The sequence below is a fragment of the Amia ocellicauda genome, chromosome 9 (genome assembly GCF_036373705.1).
Source record: "Amia ocellicauda isolate fAmiCal2 chromosome 9, fAmiCal2.hap1, whole genome shotgun sequence".
In the NCBI taxonomy this organism is placed as follows: domain Eukaryota; kingdom Metazoa; phylum Chordata; class Actinopteri; order Amiiformes; family Amiidae; genus Amia; species Amia ocellicauda.
In genome coordinates, this window is record NC_089858.1 from 22,620,128 (window position 1) to 22,640,408 (window position 20,281).

The window sequence follows — 20,281 nt, forward strand, 5'->3', positions numbered from 1 at the left end:
TTTAAGGTTCTTTAAGTTGTTATTTTTTCATTAATCTTTCTTCAGATGTATATTTGTCCCGAAGAAGAAATATTTTCTAAAAATTCAATTACATAAATCCAGCGTGAACAAAATGATCACATTTTTGTAGATTGCACACGTTCTAACATTTCAGAAAAAATGTATTAAAAGAATTTACAATGTGGAGGCTGAGATGAAATAAATAAAATAATAATGGAAGTAAATGAAGTGATGAATGAATGCTCTACCTTCAAATTAAAATGAAAGTATTGGCTGATGAAAGAAAAAATAAACTTTAATATATAATTTCTGATGGGGGTGGGGGATCTCAGTTGTTGAATTATGCAGAACAAAGCAGAACTGCCTAAATATGAGATGTGCTTCTATTGTAATTACACACAATCTACACTGATGCTTAAATGGGGAAAGCAAGACACTACCTTATTCATATAGATTAAACCACCAAGAACTGTCTTGAATATTTGTTTAATGGTGTAAAGGAGTCTCTTTTATGTTGCATTATTCAGTATGAAGAAGTAATGTAAAAGTTATAGCAGGTTAATTTGTGCTGCAAGAATCCACTTCAAATCAAAGCCAAATGTTTATCCGATGATGTGAATTTATTTAGACTTCTGTGGGGTTGAAAGCATTGAAATATTCACATTTGAACATATAATTGCAATTATGTCAAGAAGATTGCATCTTGCATGCTGCATTATTAAGTGCTAGGTTGCAGAAAGCATGGGTCACATGATAAGGAATTGGAAATTGTATGGTAGGGTATTGTGGTTATAACAGATGTTGTAGTCAGAGGTCATGTAAAGCTGTTTCGTACAGATGTTACTGTCACCATCACGCTCTCACATTCTCGCTGAAATTCTAACCACAGAAAGGGAGAAATCAGTTAATCTGTTTTTTAACTAAAATCACAGCTACCGAAAAACATTGAGATGGTAAATATGTAAAGCATTTCTTGTTCTGTTTTTGGCTGTTTAATTGTCATTCTCTCACTTGACCTCAGAACCATGTAGGTTCTATAAGCAATTGGTTTTCACTATTTGACAAATTCCTTGCATTTTCTATTTCCTAATCCAACTGAGATTAGTTGTAATCATTGGTGGAGGTATTTTCTTTGTTTGTTTGAAAAAATTGCAATCAATGTGTGTACAATGTTTTTTTGTTTTTTAATTGCAATCTTAATATTTTATATTATTGAGCAGATAACTACTGAATATTTACTTCTACTGGGATTACTTTTGCTTTACCCAAATCCAAAGTGAACCACTGTATACAAGACCATGAGATATGTCTGTTGCTTTTCTGCTTTTTCATCACACAACACAACAGAAGTATATTCTTGCAATTCATAATTCATTGTATAGACACAGTGATCAAAGCTGATATATTTTTGGAAGTACTAGTATCTGGGAAGGAGCATCTCAAATTGTATGGCTTTGGCTATTAAATTCCCATTAAGCATTCCATCAGTAACATTAAATGTTCATCAAAGTATTCATGAATCACCAATACAGATCATGAGAGAATGTGTACATGTAAAGAGATGTTAAATTCAGCTTTTACAGTATGTGGGGGGAAAGATCTATGCACAATTACCAATTTTATTAATAGTGCAGCTACAGAATGGGAGCTCTGTTGTTCTGAAAAATGTTGTGTGTATCATTCGATTAATACTAATACTAATACTAATACTCGAATAATAGTGGTTAGGGCTCTGGACTCTGCAGTGGAGGGTTGTGAGTTCAATCCTATGTGGGCAACAATGCTCTTGTACCCTTGAGCAAGGTAGTTTACCTAGACTGCTCTAGTATGTGATATAACATTTGTAAGTCACACTGGATTAGGGTGTCTGCTAAGAAATTGAGTAATAATAATGGGTAAATTAGGAAGATAGAGGAGGGTTTATATGAATGAATGCCAGTGGTTGCACTATGGGTATGTATGCAGAACATTGAATATATCTTTATTGTACAGAAGTAATAATGTAGTAATGACTAATGACCTTTCGCAAGAGACAGTTAAAGGAAATTGAAAGGGACCAATGCACTGAAAATCTGAAAGGGTGAGTTTCACACAAGAGCAATTCGTTCTATACATTATTTTTTTCCCATCATTCACTGGAATGCAGATGATTAAATAACTAAATAAATAAATCTGATTGTCTCTTCGTGCCCTAGCATATTTTTCAGGGTCCCTGGTTAAATAAGCTTGCATGCTCTTAGGACTAATCTGCCTAACTGCCTGTAGATAAATACGTTGAGCTGGAGAAGGGCTTTGATAGTACACACATAGAGCTAGAAGACCAATTCCCTAAATTACAGATGATGCTCAAGGGAAACACTGCGAGGCCGAGGAAAACGTATTCATCTCACTTACCAGCTTATACAAGATTTCTTTTGCAGATACTCTTCTGTTTTCTGAAAAATTTAATACCACTATGTGGAAAGCTCATGGGATTAACTTCTATAACCTGTTTATCATAATCTTTATCTCATAGGTATGAATAATGAATCTCTGCTTTTCTTTCTTTCTTTTTTGTTTTCATCACAGCACTCAGCACTGAAATTTAATGATGCTTGCTGCACACCGCTGCTGCTACAGCCCAAACGCTGCTTAAGATGTGGCTCCTGCTTCAACAGCTCTCCAACAAGTTCTTTTAGCTCCTGTGGATTTATCAAACAGTAATTTTCCAGCCTCCTTGCAGCGTTCCCTAATGGAGAAGCCAGTTTGCTGATAATTAGGCTGAATTTATCTAATTTCCTCCACGATCATCAGTAACTTTGGACTCTACAAAAGAGTAGGACAATAACAGGAAGCCTGCCAGTGGAAATAGGCTGAACCCCAGCCTCAGACAGCATTGGAAGTCTACACTCCTGTTAGGAGCTCAGACAGGTTTATATTTGTGAGATTGCTACTACAACACAATTTTCCTTCTTCCTTATCAAGGATATAATTTGTTTTGCCTGTATTCCTGTGGAAGAAGAAAATAATATACATTACTCTTTCCCATCAGGTAAGAAATCAATATATCATTTGGGGATTTATTTATTTTTCCTTTCTTTCATTCTTTATTTTTTTTGTGTGTTTTCTGCCTTTCAACTTAGTGCCTGTTTCTTCTATATCACCTCTAATCAAACAGGATTTTACTAGAGCACACTCAAAGAGATGTTAAAGCATGTGTAATTATCAGGTCAAAAGTGCTTAGTTTACTGAAGTTCTACTTTAATCTTCTTCTCTTTCAATAAAAGGGAGGGGGGGGTTGTGTGTCCGGCCAGTGTTTAAGCCATACTAAACTAGATCGTCTTCATCTGAGTAGATTCTTTAAGGTTAGAAGCAATTATCACATTAGTCTGACCTCCTGATAATGCTCAAGAGACACAAATTTCACATGTTGTCAATGTTAGATTTTGTTTTTATTCTAAAAGCTTAAATTGTATTGAAGAAAGTTTGCTGATAATTAGAAGAAAGAAATTATAACAAGGCTGTTTTAAACAGCTTATCCTACATTATCTGTAGAGGAACTTTCCAGCAATTTTCCTGATCACACTAGGGTGATTCAAGATAACTAAGTTTTGTGTTATGTTGCTGTGTGTGTGTGTTTCTTTATTATTGTGTTTTTCATCTTTCTTTCTCTTGTTGTAAAGCATTCTGTGAACATGCACATTTATATCTCATGTCAAATGCACAATATGTAGTGTATGATTTCTTTCAGCTTGAATTTCTGATATACAGCACTTTGACACTTGCTCATGCACTGAAGCTCAATTTGAGCAAATTTGACAAGTAAGGCATTACATTATTAAATGTTAAAGAGAATAGGGACAGATTGCTGTGAGCAAAGCAGCAAAGCAGTGATTACTCACTTTTAATCTCCAGACCATATAAAATTATTTCACAGTGTTCAATTATAGAATTAAAGATTATCTTATAGTTATGAATGTACGGATTGTGTATTCTTTTCAGAGAACCTCAGAAATGTTGTTCATTCAATGTTGTTCATTCAGCAGATATTAAGCTTGAACACATTTAATGTAATCGATTTTGTAGTTATCAAAACACAGGAAGATTCAAGTTACCATTCAAGTCGAGAATAACACCCAAAGGGGTCTATGGGAAGTTGCGTTTGCAGCAGATATCATGAATAATTTCCTGTCAAAGCTGCCGATAGGCCTCTGTCACTGTCACTCAGGTAACCCCTTCCCTTGCCTGCTTTAACTACCTCATCACACGCATCCACTTCCTCTCTTGCCTTTGACCGGAATCGTGAGTACGCACAATTTTTGGATGTGAAAGTAGCCCTTTCCCATTACTCGTCAAATAAAAACTTTCCAGTATTTGTTTAGAGTTACGTGTGTCCTACTTCATGGATGGGGTAGTATTATTATTATTATTATTATTATTATTATTATTATTATTATTATTATTATTATTATTATTATTATCTGATATGTGTTATTACTGTTTTACGGTGAGGGGGTCCATGTAATTTTTAGTTGGAGACAATTAAATATAGCTATACCATGTTAATTGCATAGATCAATTGTTTTGCTGTATTTTTAATCCCCTTTTTCCAACAGGTATTTTTTTACAGTTTCACAATATTCTTGAGTGAGGTGCCAAGGGTTCGCCCATTTGGCCTACAGAGTCCCCGGGCTCTAGTAAAATCCAGCTCAGGTAGAAGGCTCCCAACCCGGTCATGCAACATCTGGTGTGGCAGTTTGGTACTGCAGCCTTTGTATTATTATTATAGTAGTATACAGCTATATATAAAATATATACCTGTATCCTATAATTATTGTTTCTTTTCTAGTGTTTTTTGCATTGCTATAACACACTGCCATGCCATGCCAACTCCATTAGCCTTCCGACATGACGCCTTGAGGTAGTGTTGGACACTTTTTCCAAAGCCCCATTTGAGCTGCTGAGCTGAAGTTGGTGTAGCTACAGATGACGTTTCTGCTGGCCATTGTGTCTGTGATACGCATGATACGCAAACTGCACAGACTATCTGTGCATCCATCTTGTGCTCTCTTTGCTGAAGAGGGCTCCAGGGTAACACTTAGGCTGAACCCTACTTGATCTCCCACTTCCATGTGAATCAGCCAGCGGAGTTAATCGTTTTCCATCCTCCTCCATTTTCTTCAGATGAGAAGGGTCTTTTGTGCTACAAGTATTGAACAAGGGGTGCTCATCACAACGAGCAGCTCTTTGTCTTGCCAAAACCAGAATTAAAGCTAGTTCAGCCTACAGTAGTAAATAATTACAAATGTTTAAATATAATGTTTCACAAAGACTAGTTTAAAAGATGGCTCAATTGTATAGCCACTGAAATGGAATATATACAGTAGGTCACTCGACAGCAGAATTGTTGGGATGGCTATTATTAAATCTCAAGAACCATTGGTAACATCTAGTTTTTATACATTTTTATTTCTAGCAAAAACACAGCCAGATAGTTTGTTAAACACATCTAATGCCAGCTAAAAGCCTGTAATACCTTAATTTTGAGGACTGGAGAGATATTAAGCATAGTGAGATTTCAAGCAGGCAATTTAAAATTCTACAGAACAAGTTACGGTCTGCCAATAAACAGGCATATTGGAAAGCACCAGGTTAAAGTGTGCTGTTCAAAGACAACTTTGAAAGACAAAGACAACAGTTTAATACATAGTATATTTATATATCTATAGCAGAATATGTTTTTCTTGAATTTGAAATGATGTCTTCAGAAAAGACCAACCCTAACGATCAAACCACCTGGAAATAAAAAAACAACATAATGATTGATCCTCTCTGGGAAACAGATGTTTAAATCATATTGTTCATTTTTTAAGCTTTGTAGTTATGGAATTATCTATTGTCTTCAACAATTTGGGAGTGTTGTTTTTAGCTGGAGCATTTTGTGGGTGGTTAGTTTGGGAATAGGCTGTAAAAGTCAGTGGGCTGAAGGCTTTTCGAATTAAATGGGAGGATGTTTAGGTGATAGAAATCAGAACCCATAGAGTATTGTCTTCTGCCCATATTTAGTTATTGCACTAGAGATTCTTCAGTAACAAAGCTAAGCTAAACAGAAATGTTTTGTTGAGTTACAGTCATTAATCAGGAACAACAACAGTGCCTTGTGAAAGCTTGCTCATCTTTCACTGCCTGCTAATATTTGAATATCAGAATAAAAACAGGATGCTTGGAAAGATTTTACATAAGGGAAAGGGAATTTGCATTTTTATACATGTTTCTCAGTATGGATAATTTTGGAAGTAAATAAAATAATAATGTATACTTCACTGCAATTAGTCAGGCATTCTCAAGGTTGTATTAGAAGGGTTCATAGAGTTTAAATAAGTGTGATAAAAACAGAAGAAATGTACATGATATTAGTAAATGCCACTGTTTATGAAATAAAATCACTACTAAAGACAGTCATCTAAAACATTGTCTTACTGTCTTACAATTGTTAAAATAACAAAATATAACGTTTTGCCAAAATAGCATCTTCAAAGCATTTCACTTAATTTAGTCAAAATAATCTTGCTTTAAGAACCTTATTGCATCAATCTCTAAAAACTAGATTTCTGCTAGCAGGGATTGTGTTCCTGGTAGATAAAAAAAACTCAATCCACTTACCCTTCTTTTTAAATGAGAAAAAGCAAGATCATTTAAAAATATACATAGTCTCAAGAGGCAATATTTCCTTATACTTGAGGTTTCTAGTTAGATAAAAAAAAATTGTATTGTCTTCACAATACATGGTATGTGCCTAAAATATGAGACATAATCTGGCTTTGAATTTGTATTTTTCCAATGTATGAAATTGCATTTTTAAATGACTGGTTTACAAGTTGACATACAAAAAACAAAAGCAGATGACCTAATTTCAAGAACACCTCATTTAAGATTACTCATTTTGATTACCAAAGATGCATCAACTGCGCTTTAATGGATCTTCATTTATTCAGGGATTTGAAAAGAATTAGGATCACAAAATAGATCAAGCCTCTTTAATTTATAGTCCAGGTCCATTTGAGGTCCTACTCCTGTGTTAGGTTTGTGGTTTATTAATGTATGTTGTAATTGTTTTTAAATACAGTGTGGCAGTAAAAACTCATTTAAAACTAACTGCCCTTTCAATCATTAAAATATCTGATTATGTCATGGAAACAAGCATCTTTAAATCATTTTCAGAATGTGTGGTCTTTTCTTCCACACTAACAGTGCTGATAGTACATTAGAGAGAAACTGAGGAGTGGGCTTGGAATTCAATGGCAGGAAGGGAGTGCTGAAAAAACTCAATTATGCTAATGCTGATTTTTAAACAAACACACGTTAGAAACAGGATTGTAATTTCCTCGTGACATTGTATATGCATTTCCTGTTTCTCTGAAAATAGGGCATAGATTTCATTAAGGAATGTGCTGTATAAACTAATTGTTTAAGAGCTACATTATTCAAACGTATACATATATATATATATACACACACAATATACTGATATAGCTTACAATACTTTGTTGTTGCTTATATGATATGATTATTTATTGTTATTATTATACACTGTAGATATTTTCAGTGTATTTCAACAGTTTGTAGACCATGTTAACTATTCATAGAGTACTACATTCTGCCACTTGTGATCCTGAGAACAGAAATACCCATACTGCAGAATTAAAATAAAAAAGAAAAGAAATATAACTCAGGATATATCTGAGTTTGCGTGTGGAGGGTGGGTGGGGTTGAGATTGTATTTATTTATCTCATGGCATTCTTTGAACGTGTTGTTTTTTGTACCACATACCTGGTATAAAGAGACAGTACTTGATAGAGATCCGGGAAAGACAAAATAACTCCTAATTGAAAGTACTGTTAAAGTTTCTTCCTGTTATTCCATAATAGACAAAAATAGACAATTGTTTTAGGGGCAAGGATAAAAAAGCAACTGTGGCATTTGAGATTGTGCATGAAAACAACAAATGGGAATAAAGTGCCTTTCAGATGTCTGAAGCAGAGATTCAACTGGGAACACGTCGTTAATCTTAATCATAATAAAAAATAGCCATGCTACTGTTTGACTAAAGGTCACAATTGTGTAAGGAATGTGCCATCTTACTACATTTTGTTATCTGAATGGATTTTAAATTGAGTGTTCAGTTTATCCCCTTATATAGCAATGAATTTGAAAAGTAAGAGACTCCAAGTCTTCCTTTTTTGAATTATAATGAAGCATACATGCTGTTGTGTGTTGTAATGTTATAATTTCTTTATTGATGCACTAATACTTTTAAACATGAAGTATTGTTCCATAGAACAAATGTAAATTATTACATCTATTTTCACTTTGGTTCATTTTCAGAGCACCAGAGGTGGAAGATGGGTATTTTAATGTGGCTGGTGTTTTCTGCCTTAACCCAAACACTTGCCACATTCGAAACTGAACACTCTCAAAAAGATGCATCATTCACTCAGAACACAGTTCTGCATCGACATAAAAGAGAATGGGAGTGGAATTCAATATTTGTTCATGAAGAACAAAAGATTGATCATCCAGTAAAGATCGGAAAGGTAACAAAGTAGCATTTTTGTCAAATTATATCACAAATTGCATTTGCATGACCTGAAATTAAATGTAGTATATGATAATACTGCATAAGCATAAGCAGCTGTGGAGTTATGTATCTCAACCTGTTGCCAACAACTGTAAATTATGTTAGACTGATAACATGGACACACAAATCCTGACACTATATCCTGTTGAAAGTATTTGTATTGAATTCATAATTTATTGTACAGGCAAGGTACTTTAACAGTTGGAGAAACACCTTTGCTGATATCCTCAAGGAGCCACAGGAAGAATATATTTCAACATTAATAGCAAAATACGATTTTTCTGCTTTAAATATATAGCTGTACATGGACATAATTAACATAAATATAGTGTGATGACCATCTTTTGTGTGTTAGTGCCATGCATTCGGCTACAAATATTGGAACAAATATTGTTACAGATAATAAAGGGAAATGTGAAACGTGAAATGTATATGAAAACTTGATTTGTTGTTTTTGTTTATTTTAGCTAAAATCAACCAAGGCCACCAAAAATTCTATATTTGTTATTGATGGAATTGGAGCAAACACTACATTTGTAGTTGATTCACATGGTGATGTTTTTGTCAAAAAGACTTTGGATCGTGAAAAACAAAGCATCTATAATCTCACAGCTAAAGTTATTGATTCTCAAACGAAGCAGCTGCTGGAGGCGGAAGAAAAGTTCTATATAAAAGTCATGGACATTAATGACAATGTACCAACGTTTACACATAGTCAATATAATGGTTCTGTTCCCGAAAGATCTAATGGAGGTAGGTATTGTATTAATATATAATTTAAATTGAAGTTTGTTACCCACATTGCATCTATGCAACTGCCACAATTAGTTTCAATTTCTTTGTTTGAATTTCAATTAAATATGTTTTTCAGTAAGTTGTGTCTTTTAAGTGTATTTTGACTTGACTTTTGATGTAAAAAGCATTCATATATTGTCTAAAATTGAAAAACTGCACAATGTAAGAAACTGTATGAAAACCGTTATATCAGACCCAATGTTACAACTTTAACTAACCATAGATACATGTTTCAAGTTTATAAACTAAAATGTAATCAGCAGCCACATTACATTTGTATTAGAAGATTCTCAGTGATACACTTCTTCTACTTTTTATTTTACAGGAACAAGTGTGTTGAAAGTAACTGCCACTGACTTAGATGATCCTACAACTGAATATGGCAAAGTGGTGTATGACCTCCTGGAGGGAAAGGAATCATTCAATATTAATACTGAAACAGGTATAGTATGATGCTGGCCAACAATAATTAAATTGGTGCTACAGAGGGCTGTGTCATGGCTCCAGGGTCTCAGGTTCTAGTCTCAGCTCAGGGGGCCTGTCTGTGTGAAGTTTGCATGTTCTCCCCATGTCTGTGTGGGTTTTCTCCGGGCACTCCACCATCCAAAGACATGCAGGTTAGGTTAATTGGCCTATCTGAAATTGGTGTGTGTGTTGCCCAGCAATGGCCTGGCATCCCATCCTGTGTGTATTCCTGCCTTGTGCCTGTCAGGATCAGCTCATGACCCTTACCAGGATAAGTGGTTTTGGAAATAAAGGGTTCCTTTTATTAATACTTTGGTATTTTGGCATTTTACCCTGACTCACCCAGAGTCATACGAATCCATGGAAACCATTTTGAATTCTGTGCATCCAGTTTGAAGAAATATGAATTTATCGTTTTGTTAGCATAGCATTTTTTGGTGGAAGCAAATGGTCGCAAATCGCTGACTCTTTTCAGTAAGGGTGAAAAGCATATACATCAGGCGAATCAGGATAGCTATATATCATATACATTACTTGTCTGTTTTAGGGGTCTTTTTCAGCTGTATGAAATGGATTAAAACAGAAATAAGTAAAACCAATGCATGTACAATACATGGTGTCCATCACTAAATCGTTTTTTGCATGATGTTCTTATTGTTCCTTAATTACATTTTTCAGGACTCATTACTACAAAAACTTTACACGATTTCACGATCAATTTAGACCGTGAGAAAAAGGATACCTATAAATTGATTGTTCAGGCAAAGGATACACCAAGCTTTAAAACTGGTGGTACCAGTACAGTCACTGTAATTGTTACTCTGGAAGACATTAATGACAACCTGGCAACATTCACCCAAGGTAAATTTTCTTTATAATAATCTTAATTATTTAAATTGTAAGCAGCAAATCCAAGAACTATAGGTAAAGGTCTATGTAAATGGGCAATGTAAAAAGTGATTTTTAAAGCTTTATTTATGTAACATTTGTACACTACCTGGCCAAAAGTATGTGGACACCTCTTCTAAATTGTGGATTCGGCTATTTCAACTACACCCGTGGCAGGTGTATTAAATCAAGCACACAGCCATGCAATCAACACAGACAAACATTGGCAGTATAATGGGCCATACCGAAGAGCTCAGTGACTTTCAACATGGCACAATCATTAGATGCCACCTTTCCAACAAGTCAGTTCATCAAATTTCTACCCTGCTAGAGCTGCCCCAGTCAACTGTAAGTGCTGTTATTGTGAAGTGGAAATGTCTAGGAGCAACAGTAGCTCAGCCGTGAAGTGGAAGGCCACACACGCTCACAGAACAGGACTGCCGAGTGCTGAAGCATGTAGCATCTGTCCTCATTTGCACCAATCACTACCGAGTTCCAAACTGCATCTGGAAGCAGCGTCAGCACAAGAACTGTTTATCAGGAGCTTCATGAAATGGGTTTCCAAGGACGAGCTGCCGAACAAAAGCCTAAGATCACCATGCGCAATGCCAAGCGTCGACTAGAAGGGTGTAAAGCTCAATGCCATTGGACTCTGGAGCAGTGGAAACGCATTCTCTGGAGTGATGAATCACGCTTCACCATCTGGCAGTCCGAAGGACAAATCTGGGTTTGGTGGATGCCAGGAGAACGCTACCTACCTGAATGCATAGTGCCAACTGTAAAGTTTGGTGGAGGAGGAACAATGGTCTGGGGCTGTTTTTCATGGTTCGGCCACCTTAGTTACACTGAAGGGAAATCTTAACGCTACAGCATACAGTGACATTCTAGCCAATTTTGCATTTCCAACTTTGTGGCAACAGTTTGGGGAAGGACCTTTCCTGTTTCAGAATGACAATGCCCCCGTGCACAAAGGAAAGTCCATACAGAAATGGTTTGTCAAGATCAGTGAGGAAGAACTTGACTGACCTTCACAGAGCCCTGACCTCAACCTCATTGAACACCTTTGGGATGAATTGGAACGCCGACTGTGAGCCAGGCAACAACAGTGCCCGACCTCACTAATGCTCTTGTGGGTGAATGGAAGCAAATCCCCACAGCATTGTTCCAACACGTAGCGGAAAGCCTTCCCAGAAGAGTGGAGGCTGTTATAGCAGCAAACCGGGCACCAACTCCATATTAATTCCCATGATTTTGGAATGAAATGTTCGACTGGCAGGTGTACACATACTTTTGACCATGTAGTGTATTAGTCAAGCTGCAGAAAGTGGATACAGTACACAATACAATTTATATAAACTTTAAATGGAATTTATAGTTCCCCAAAGTGACCCAAATGCCTAATTAGAAATTGCTTTGCAGACAACTTCTTCTGAAAATGCTCCTTTTCAAAATCATGCTGTTAATGTTCTGTTTTGCCATTGTTCTCATGATTGTTTTCTGCTTTCATTTCCCTGTTCTTTTGAAATACATCACAAAGATTTTCAAAAATACACAAGGCTGGGGATGTGGATTTGTATGTCTATACATTTGAATTGAAAGCCTTATGTAGTCCTGGCAGTTGCTGCTTTGAAATCAAAAGCAAATTTGAACTTTTAGTGCTGGAGATAAGATTCCAGAGTTAAGTAATATGATATCACTTTCTAACAGGAAATTACAATTTTGACGTGAAAGAAAGTGAAAGCATTGGGTTCATTATTGGAAGGATGAAGACTGAAGACAAGGATGAATTGCAGAACAAAAACCCAATTTTCACAATTAAGAATCCAGACGATGGGAGTATTTTCAACGTAAAACAAGATTTCCAAAAATTTGGAGTCATAACTTTGCTGAAGGTACACTGCTTCTTTCTTCTCATAGCTAAATAGATATAAACTATACTGAGTATGTAGTTTGGGGACAATGGACAGCTACCAAAAGACAGCTGCTCACAATGTATTCAAAAAGCTTTCAAGCTGGGATATGATAATATTAATAATGCAGTGATTTAAAATGATTTTAAAATAACATTCTTTAAAAAAATACCATGCAGGTTTGTTAATAATTGCTGTCTCTCACATGCATTTATGTTTTTTTCAGGCACTTGATTTTGAAACTATTCAGAAATATGAGTTTGATGTGGAGATAGATGAAGCAACAAGTATGCCAGCAGATAATGAGAAGGAACTCAAAAACAGCAAAGCGCATGTAACAATCAAAGTGCTTGATGTCAACGAACCTCCCGTCTTCAAGCAACCAAGCTATAATTTCACTATTGAGGAGAATGTTAATATCGGCACTTCGATTGGATCTGTCTCAGCACATGATCCTGATAAAGCAAAAAATACTATAAGGTACTACTCTATACATCCATGTACAGCTTGCATACAAATTATCTGCCTTTTTCACAAAGTAAATATATTGTATAATTCTAATCTGATTTAGTAGTAGACAAAACATATCTAACATGTTTACTGTCATGTATTCCAGGTACAGCATCAATGAAGACAGTCCACTCAGAATTGATCCAACTTCCGGAACCCTGTATACCGCTAAGGAACTGGATCGAGAAATGAATCACTTGTACGCAATCCCAGTAACAGCAGCAGAAACTGACCATGAAGGTGATAATGACTTATTGTTTACTAAAAAACATTTTCTGACTGATATGACTGTTTTGAAGATTATAGGACCGCATTAATACTTGTACAAAAAGACCTTATTAAATGCATTACATTGTTCTATAAGGTCTTCCGCTAATTCCTAGGCAACTTCATATTGTAGTGTTATTAATGGTATTGATGCAGTTTGTTCTTTTATTACTTATTCAGTATCATTTTAATATATGGTGTGTTAAGTAAGGATCACTTTTAACCTTGGATACCTTATATTTCTCATCACATACAATAACATTTAATACAATAGAGGTATCTATAACCACCACATTTGAATATTTGTTATCTTTGCTCTTGTACAGGACACAAGTTGTGTAGTTATCCCCATGCTTCTGACTAATGAAACAGAAAGCATATGTGTGTCACAGCTTTGCTCCTGCGCTTATAAGCTGCCCCGCTTGATTAAATGAGGGATTTGTGAAAGCAGCACAATGCATCCTAATAACTGGCCAGATTTCAGCTCTACTCTATCACATGGAGTAGGTTTGTGGAATTAAACTACAGTCAAATCTGTAATAAAAGATTACAGATAAACAGATTACAATATACAAACCTGCTGCTTTAACTCCCTGACCAGAAAAGATAGACACAAGAGTCACTGGTTCAATCACTGTCCACCCCATAAGCTGTCCTATTATGGTAAGTAATGGCCACTTCCCCCAATTATGAGGCATATCTTTTCCAGCAGGTTTTGAAATGATGATGAGGATGATGATGATGATGATAATGCAGATATAACACAATAATCATGTAAAATCTGACTCATTTTGTTTCTCAGGTCTAAAATCCCAGGTTATTGTAAATTTGAAAGTTTCTGATGTGAACGACAATGATCCCGAACTGGGTGAACCCTATTCTGTTTTTGTGTGTGAAAATGATGGACCTGGCACGGTAATATTTAGTTTATATTGTTTTTGTAACACCTAAAATCATATTGGTTTTCAGCTATAGAAATTAAAGTTTGGTTTGATGATATTATAAAATGTACCTATAATGTTTGTCACCTCTTCAGTCATAAACGTTTCTATTAAGCAGTGAATATTAAAAAAAAAAAAAATTGGATTTGATTAAATGTATTAAAATATATACATATATATTTAATGTGATCAACAATGTGTAGATTGTTAAGATGATAAACAATATCTTTATAGTTTTTGCAGTACATAAAAAATGACTTAAAGGCACATTATGTTGCTTATGCATAATCACTTATACAAATCAATTAAAGGTAATCCAGAGAATTTATGCAGCTGACAAAGATGAAATAACACCTGGATCAAAAGCCAGCTTTGCTTTGGCGAGCCCCAATGCCAACTTTTCACTAGTTGATAATCATGGTAAGTGAGTTGGTTGTTTTCTGCTTTGAAATGGAAAATTCTGCAATGAAATATTGAAGATCTGTTTAAACTAACTACTTCCTGATTGAAGGGTTACATTATGGTTATCTCCCCATAGATCCTCATATTTGTTAATATTGGAGTTGTTTGATGAAACTTTAAAAAGGGAAAAAATTAAGTAAGCCATCTATTACTATAGAATATTAAATAACACTGGAAGCTAGATGCCAGAATTAAAGCAGTTGACTACAATTAACAAATATGATGAGATTGGAATCTAAGGTTGCATCTTACACTTTGATTTAGTATTGACCTAGAGGGGTAAATCTGAGAAACTGAATGAGAAGCAGTGATGCTGAATGAGCTGAAATCATTTAATTCATTTCACATGCAGGAGAGACAGGCTCTATCCCCTGTGGCAGCAGATAGTGCTTAAGAATGTTGATACATCTGTAGCTGTTCTTTGAAGTAAGCTTCACTGGTTAGTGAAGCTGAATAAAAATTGCCTACAAACTAAGAAAATGGTTAAAATATTTATTATATACAAAATTTCTAAGGCTGGCAGAGCTTGTGTGTATAATCTGAATGTGAAAGCAATTGCTCAAAAAGTAACCTGCATTGCATGATGCGGTGAAGAGTATTGTCAGCATTCATTCCAGCCTCCTAGACTTTTCTGCCATATAAACAAACACCATAACCTTTTAATTGTTTAAAACAGTTGCCTTTCCAAGAGTGTGAAACATATTTAACTCAATACCCTAAAGACTGTAATAGTACCTTTTGCTTTTGCATATTTATTAGAAACATAACATTAGTGTAGTAACCTCATTTGACTTCAATCTGCAGAAATTTCAGTTCCAGTAGGGAATTAAGTTGTGACACATTCCAAAGGCAGAAAGGAAAACCCCTGACCAGAAGGCCTTTACTCAGGAAACAAAATACAAGTTAATAGTTATAGAATGGTTCCTTTAAAAACATGACAGTAAACATACAGAAAGGAAAAAAGTAATGGAATTGTTAGCTTTTTGTCATTGTTTTGTTAAACTTTTATGGTTATTTACTGAGTGTAAAAACTTTGCAATATATCATTATATTATGGTAATAACAACTGTTAACACTTATAGTACATGCAAGTACATACTAAAATTTGACAGCAGTTTCTAAAATTGTAAACTATATAATGGCAATAATATTAACAACTACTATATGTACCACTATAAAGAGCACCTTTATTGTTATTGTTCATAATTGATACTTACATACTGCAATTAAAAATTTAACATATTTGTTTATATTGTAGATGGCTCAGCTAATATTAGTGTAAAGCAAGGAGGCTTTACATTCGAAGACACTAAGGAATACATTATCAATATTGTGATTTCGGATAATGGCCAGCCCTCTCGCAGCAGCACCATCCTCCTGCCAATATCAGTTTGCAAATGTGAAGAAAACAGGATAAATTATCATTGCATGAAACCCTATGCACAGACTGGAGTCAGTGTCCACGCTGTCACTGCCATTCTCCTCTGCATTCTGACCATTTTAGGTGAGTTGATGCTCTCTATTATTTTCAACCTAATTTCCCTGACGAAATACAAAATTCATTATTACAGTAAATATATTTCTTCTAATTTCCCAAATTCAAACTCATTGGCACATAAATAGACAATTGGATTTCAAACCTGCTTTGCTGCGGTGTTTTTGTTTGTAAATGCATTTGTTTGTTTGAACAGTCAGAGATTTAAGATCTGTGCTTCAACAAGCCGAAGGAAAATCGATGGCATATGATGACATTCATTTATTGTGTGACATAAAGCTTTCCTTTGGGAAGCTAACTTGTTATTGTGTGCCGTTGGGCTGAACTATGCAAGTGTCACACTAAATATACAATGATCATTTTGTTGTTTGCACATTTTTGATTCAGCATCAATGGCATAATTTCCTATGCCAAGTGTATCCAAGTACTTATCCAATTTCACTGGAATAATTTATCCAGGAGAGGCTTGGGTTATGTGGAAATGCTTGCTTCAATGTCTGCTACCAGATAATATTGAGGATGGAAGAAAAAACAGTAGGGTTTGAAATACTTCAAAAGGTTGCCTTGAGATATATACAATAGATGCCCCAGTAATTAAAAGTGTATCAATATGAATTCTTTATAGTCTACATATCCCAAAGCATTTCAGATAATCTTACATATTGTTCACATGTACGGCACATGCACAACGTAGCCTACATCCCAGTTTAGAGGAATTCAAACTCAAATCACTACCTTAGAAAAGTGATTTAGCAAAACATCAGTGAACACAGACCATGAGTGTACATAGGTAGGAATATACATGCATATAATTATATATGTATATTTAAGTATAATTTGTTATTTTTGTCCATTACAGTCATTGTGATACTGATTGTCATGAGGAAGAGATACAGAAAAGATACATTGGCAACTCTGGGGAAGAGCAGTGGCGAAATCCATGAGCAGCTGGTGACCTATGATGAAGAAGGGGGTGGAGAAATGGACACCAATGGCTATGATGTTACAGTTTTGAATTCTGCCCGAAACAACAGCATTATGCCAGGGCCTTGCTTGTATGCAACAGTCCAGAAGCCAGCAGGCAAGGCAGACATGGGCATCATGATAGAAGTAAAGAAGGACGAAGCGGACCACGACAGGGATGCGATTCCTTATGATACTCTCCACATATATGGCTACGAGGGTCCCGAGTCACTGGCAGGAAGTCTCAGTTCCTTGGAAACCTCCTCTTCAGACTCCAACCTGGACTATGACTTCTTAAATGACTGGGGACCCCGGTTCAAAACCCTAGCCGAACTCTATGGAGTAGATGCATCTGAGGACGACTATGAATATTAAGTCCATATTAATGCCAAAAAAAGGGAGGTGTTTAGGATTTTCTTTCGAATAAAATCTTTCTATTTAAACCATGAATAATAATTTTATTCATGATACTCATTGATAAGGGCCATTCATGTGTGTGCCAATAATTATTTTTAATATTCATAGAATACCATCATTTCCTGTTGAATCGTATTGGTGTATTGTGAAGGGTGTTATTTTGGTTGTTTTTTTATATTTTTTTAATAATGCTTGTTTTTATCACAGTCTATTTTTACAGACTAACTCATTGAAAACATTGATTTTATTCATATTCATTACCAATTACATAATTAACACCTGAAGTGCATATTCAAGACAATCTGTGGTATTTATGCTGGTGCACAATATACAGGAAGGAATTCACTGAATTACTTGCATATCTGAATCAAGCTTGTCTGCACTGATATTTTCTGTATTTTATTTTTTCTTTAATTTTCAAGTTGGGACTGAGGAAGTTGGACTTGGCTGGGACAGATATATTTTTACATCTAATGTAATAAGTATTTTATAACTAAAATAGAAATGATAATTCATCTGCCTGAACAATCGGTGTAGAAAGTGGTTCTGTTTTAATAGAAGAACTTTGTGGTGGTGCAAAACAAACTAATAATAAATAAGCTCACACAGTGAAAGTATTGTCTCTAACATAGCATTGTATTAAGTTTCCACTGCTGTGAAGTAAGTTTAATTATAAAATCTGAGAGCGGTCAATCAGCATTTGAAATGTACAGACAAACTATGATTTAAAACAGGAACAAATCACAATTGCCAAGGGATCTTGGCAGGAAGCATTTCTAGGAGAACTTTGAAAGAGTCTGAGTTTTTGTTTGACAGATTTCTTTGACGCATAATTTGTAATAGGATAATATGACTGTCCCCAAGGGCAGTCATAACAAAAGTATTACAGTTAATCCAGGAAACATCAAAAATACACATATAGACAATGTGAGTATATATGTAACAGACATATGAGCTATATAACTTTAACCTTTAATCTTTAATCTTGAGTTTATAGTGAGCGAGTATATGCAGTTAATGAAATAATCTATACTCACAAAATTGTTATATATCATTCCAGAATATTAAAGAATTTGCATACTGTTTCTGGAGGTCATTCTTGAAAGTGGGTCACCCATTCTTTGTTATAAGACGGTCATGTTTGAATCTAAGATTTAACAAGGAAGTTTTCAGCCTTTTTTTTTTTTTCTATTTGCATACAATACGTGGAAGCCTACTTACTGTTTTCCTGTTCAGCTCAAGTGACTCCAGTGCCTAAACTTAATTCCCCCAACTCCTTATTTCCACAAATCCAGTCCAGTTCTCCATCTTCTCACCCAACCCCCCCCCCCCCACACACACACACACACACATGCACACACAAAATTGAATTGATTTCCTGCACATATGTTTAAGAGGAAGCCGGGTTCCTGTACTGTTATCGTGAAACTTTAACTGCACATTGTTGACATTTTCCTGTTTTGAAGGTGGCAAGACAGAATGATAGTAAAAATAAATACTGTAATAGAAAACATCTTTACCTACAGTCCATTCTTATAGTAGCCCTGCAACCTGTGCCTATTGTAACCATTGGGGGGCCACAAAAAATGCATGCTCATTGATTCGCCAATATAATAAGATCCGACATTGCACTGCAATCTACATTAAATAATATGATCTAGTGTTTTTTTTGTTTTTTTTTATAAAACTGCCTTTTTGAAGTGCATTGTAAATAATATTACATTGTTATGGATAGAAATGTGCTTTCCATACTGAGTTGATACATATTCTTTTCTACTGCAATTATACATGACTTTTGTTGAAGTGTTTTTTTTGTTTGTTCTTTAAATGCATTGTGAGTTTTCATTCTGCTCAGTAGTAAATATATAGTTGTCCCCCTGCAAACGTTGACTGTTGGCTAGCACAAAAAATAAAAATTTGACTTGGTTGAGAGCCTTTAAGACAGCAATAAACAACCATAGGGTGTTATAAATTAAATTGTGTGATTTCAAAATCAGGCTTCCACATGATTAATTATTATAACTTTGATTTGTGCCTGCAAAGTCATCAAAGTTGAATTAAAAGAAATCAAGAACACCTATGTTTTATAATGTTAGCTTTGTCTAAATAGTCCAGATACAATAAAAATAAATACATTTTTTAGCCTTTTTAATACAAATATATTTTACATTACAGAAGACAAATGATGACCTACCTTTTAATATAATCGTATTCTATAATGAAAAATAATGTTGTCATGTTTTATGTATGTTTACATTTATACTGCGACTTCAGTGAGTGGGAAGCAATTACATCTTTCATGTTTTGTTTTTTTGTTTTTATTTTTTATAGATATTGAATAATGTGTCTTAATGTTAATAATGGTTCTTTTGTTTTCAACGAGAGCATTGTATATGTAAACAATTTGTATCCTTTTTTCTACTAACATTAAAGTCTGTAAGCACTGATTGATTTAAGTGTATGTTTCAGGAAGATCCCGAATACTGCTCATAAATTGTGCTTAAATTGTGCTCAAATGTGCTGAATTTACTTGACACTTCTGACCTCTGC

General features: G+C 34.9%; 1 protein-coding gene across 1 annotated transcript; it reads left to right on the forward strand.

The window, feature by feature from the left end:
- The first annotated feature begins 2,860 nt into the window (after nucleotides 1-2,860).
- cdh5 (cadherin 5) lies at nucleotides 2,861-20,178 on the forward strand. Its single transcript, XM_066713720.1, has 12 exons — nucleotides 2,861-3,031; nucleotides 8,366-8,574; nucleotides 9,086-9,371; nucleotides 9,739-9,855; nucleotides 10,557-10,739; nucleotides 12,474-12,658; nucleotides 12,903-13,156; nucleotides 13,293-13,426; nucleotides 14,256-14,368; nucleotides 14,706-14,814; nucleotides 16,115-16,360; nucleotides 17,211-20,178. Exons 2-12 carry the CDS (start codon nucleotides 8,383-8,385, stop codon nucleotides 17,687-17,689), a joined length of 2,298 nt encoding a protein of 765 aa, XP_066569817.1. The 5' UTR covers nucleotides 2,861-3,031; nucleotides 8,366-8,382; the 3' UTR covers nucleotides 17,690-20,178.
- Nucleotides 20,179-20,281: the final 103 nt, after the last annotated feature.

Bases quoted from the DNA above. Each gene is read 5' to 3' on its own strand.
- cdh5 (XM_066713720.1), top strand. From the start codon at position 8,383: ATGGGTATTTTAATGTGGCTGGTGTTTTCTGCCTTAACCCAAACACTT. The intron at 10,740-12,473 runs GTAAATTTTCTT...ACTTTCTAACAG, and splicing joins CCTGGCAACATTCACCCAAG to GAAATTACAATTTTGACGTG. The intron at 12,659-12,902 runs GTACACTGCTTC...TGTTTTTTTCAG, and splicing joins GAGTCATAACTTTGCTGAAG to GCACTTGATTTTGAAACTAT.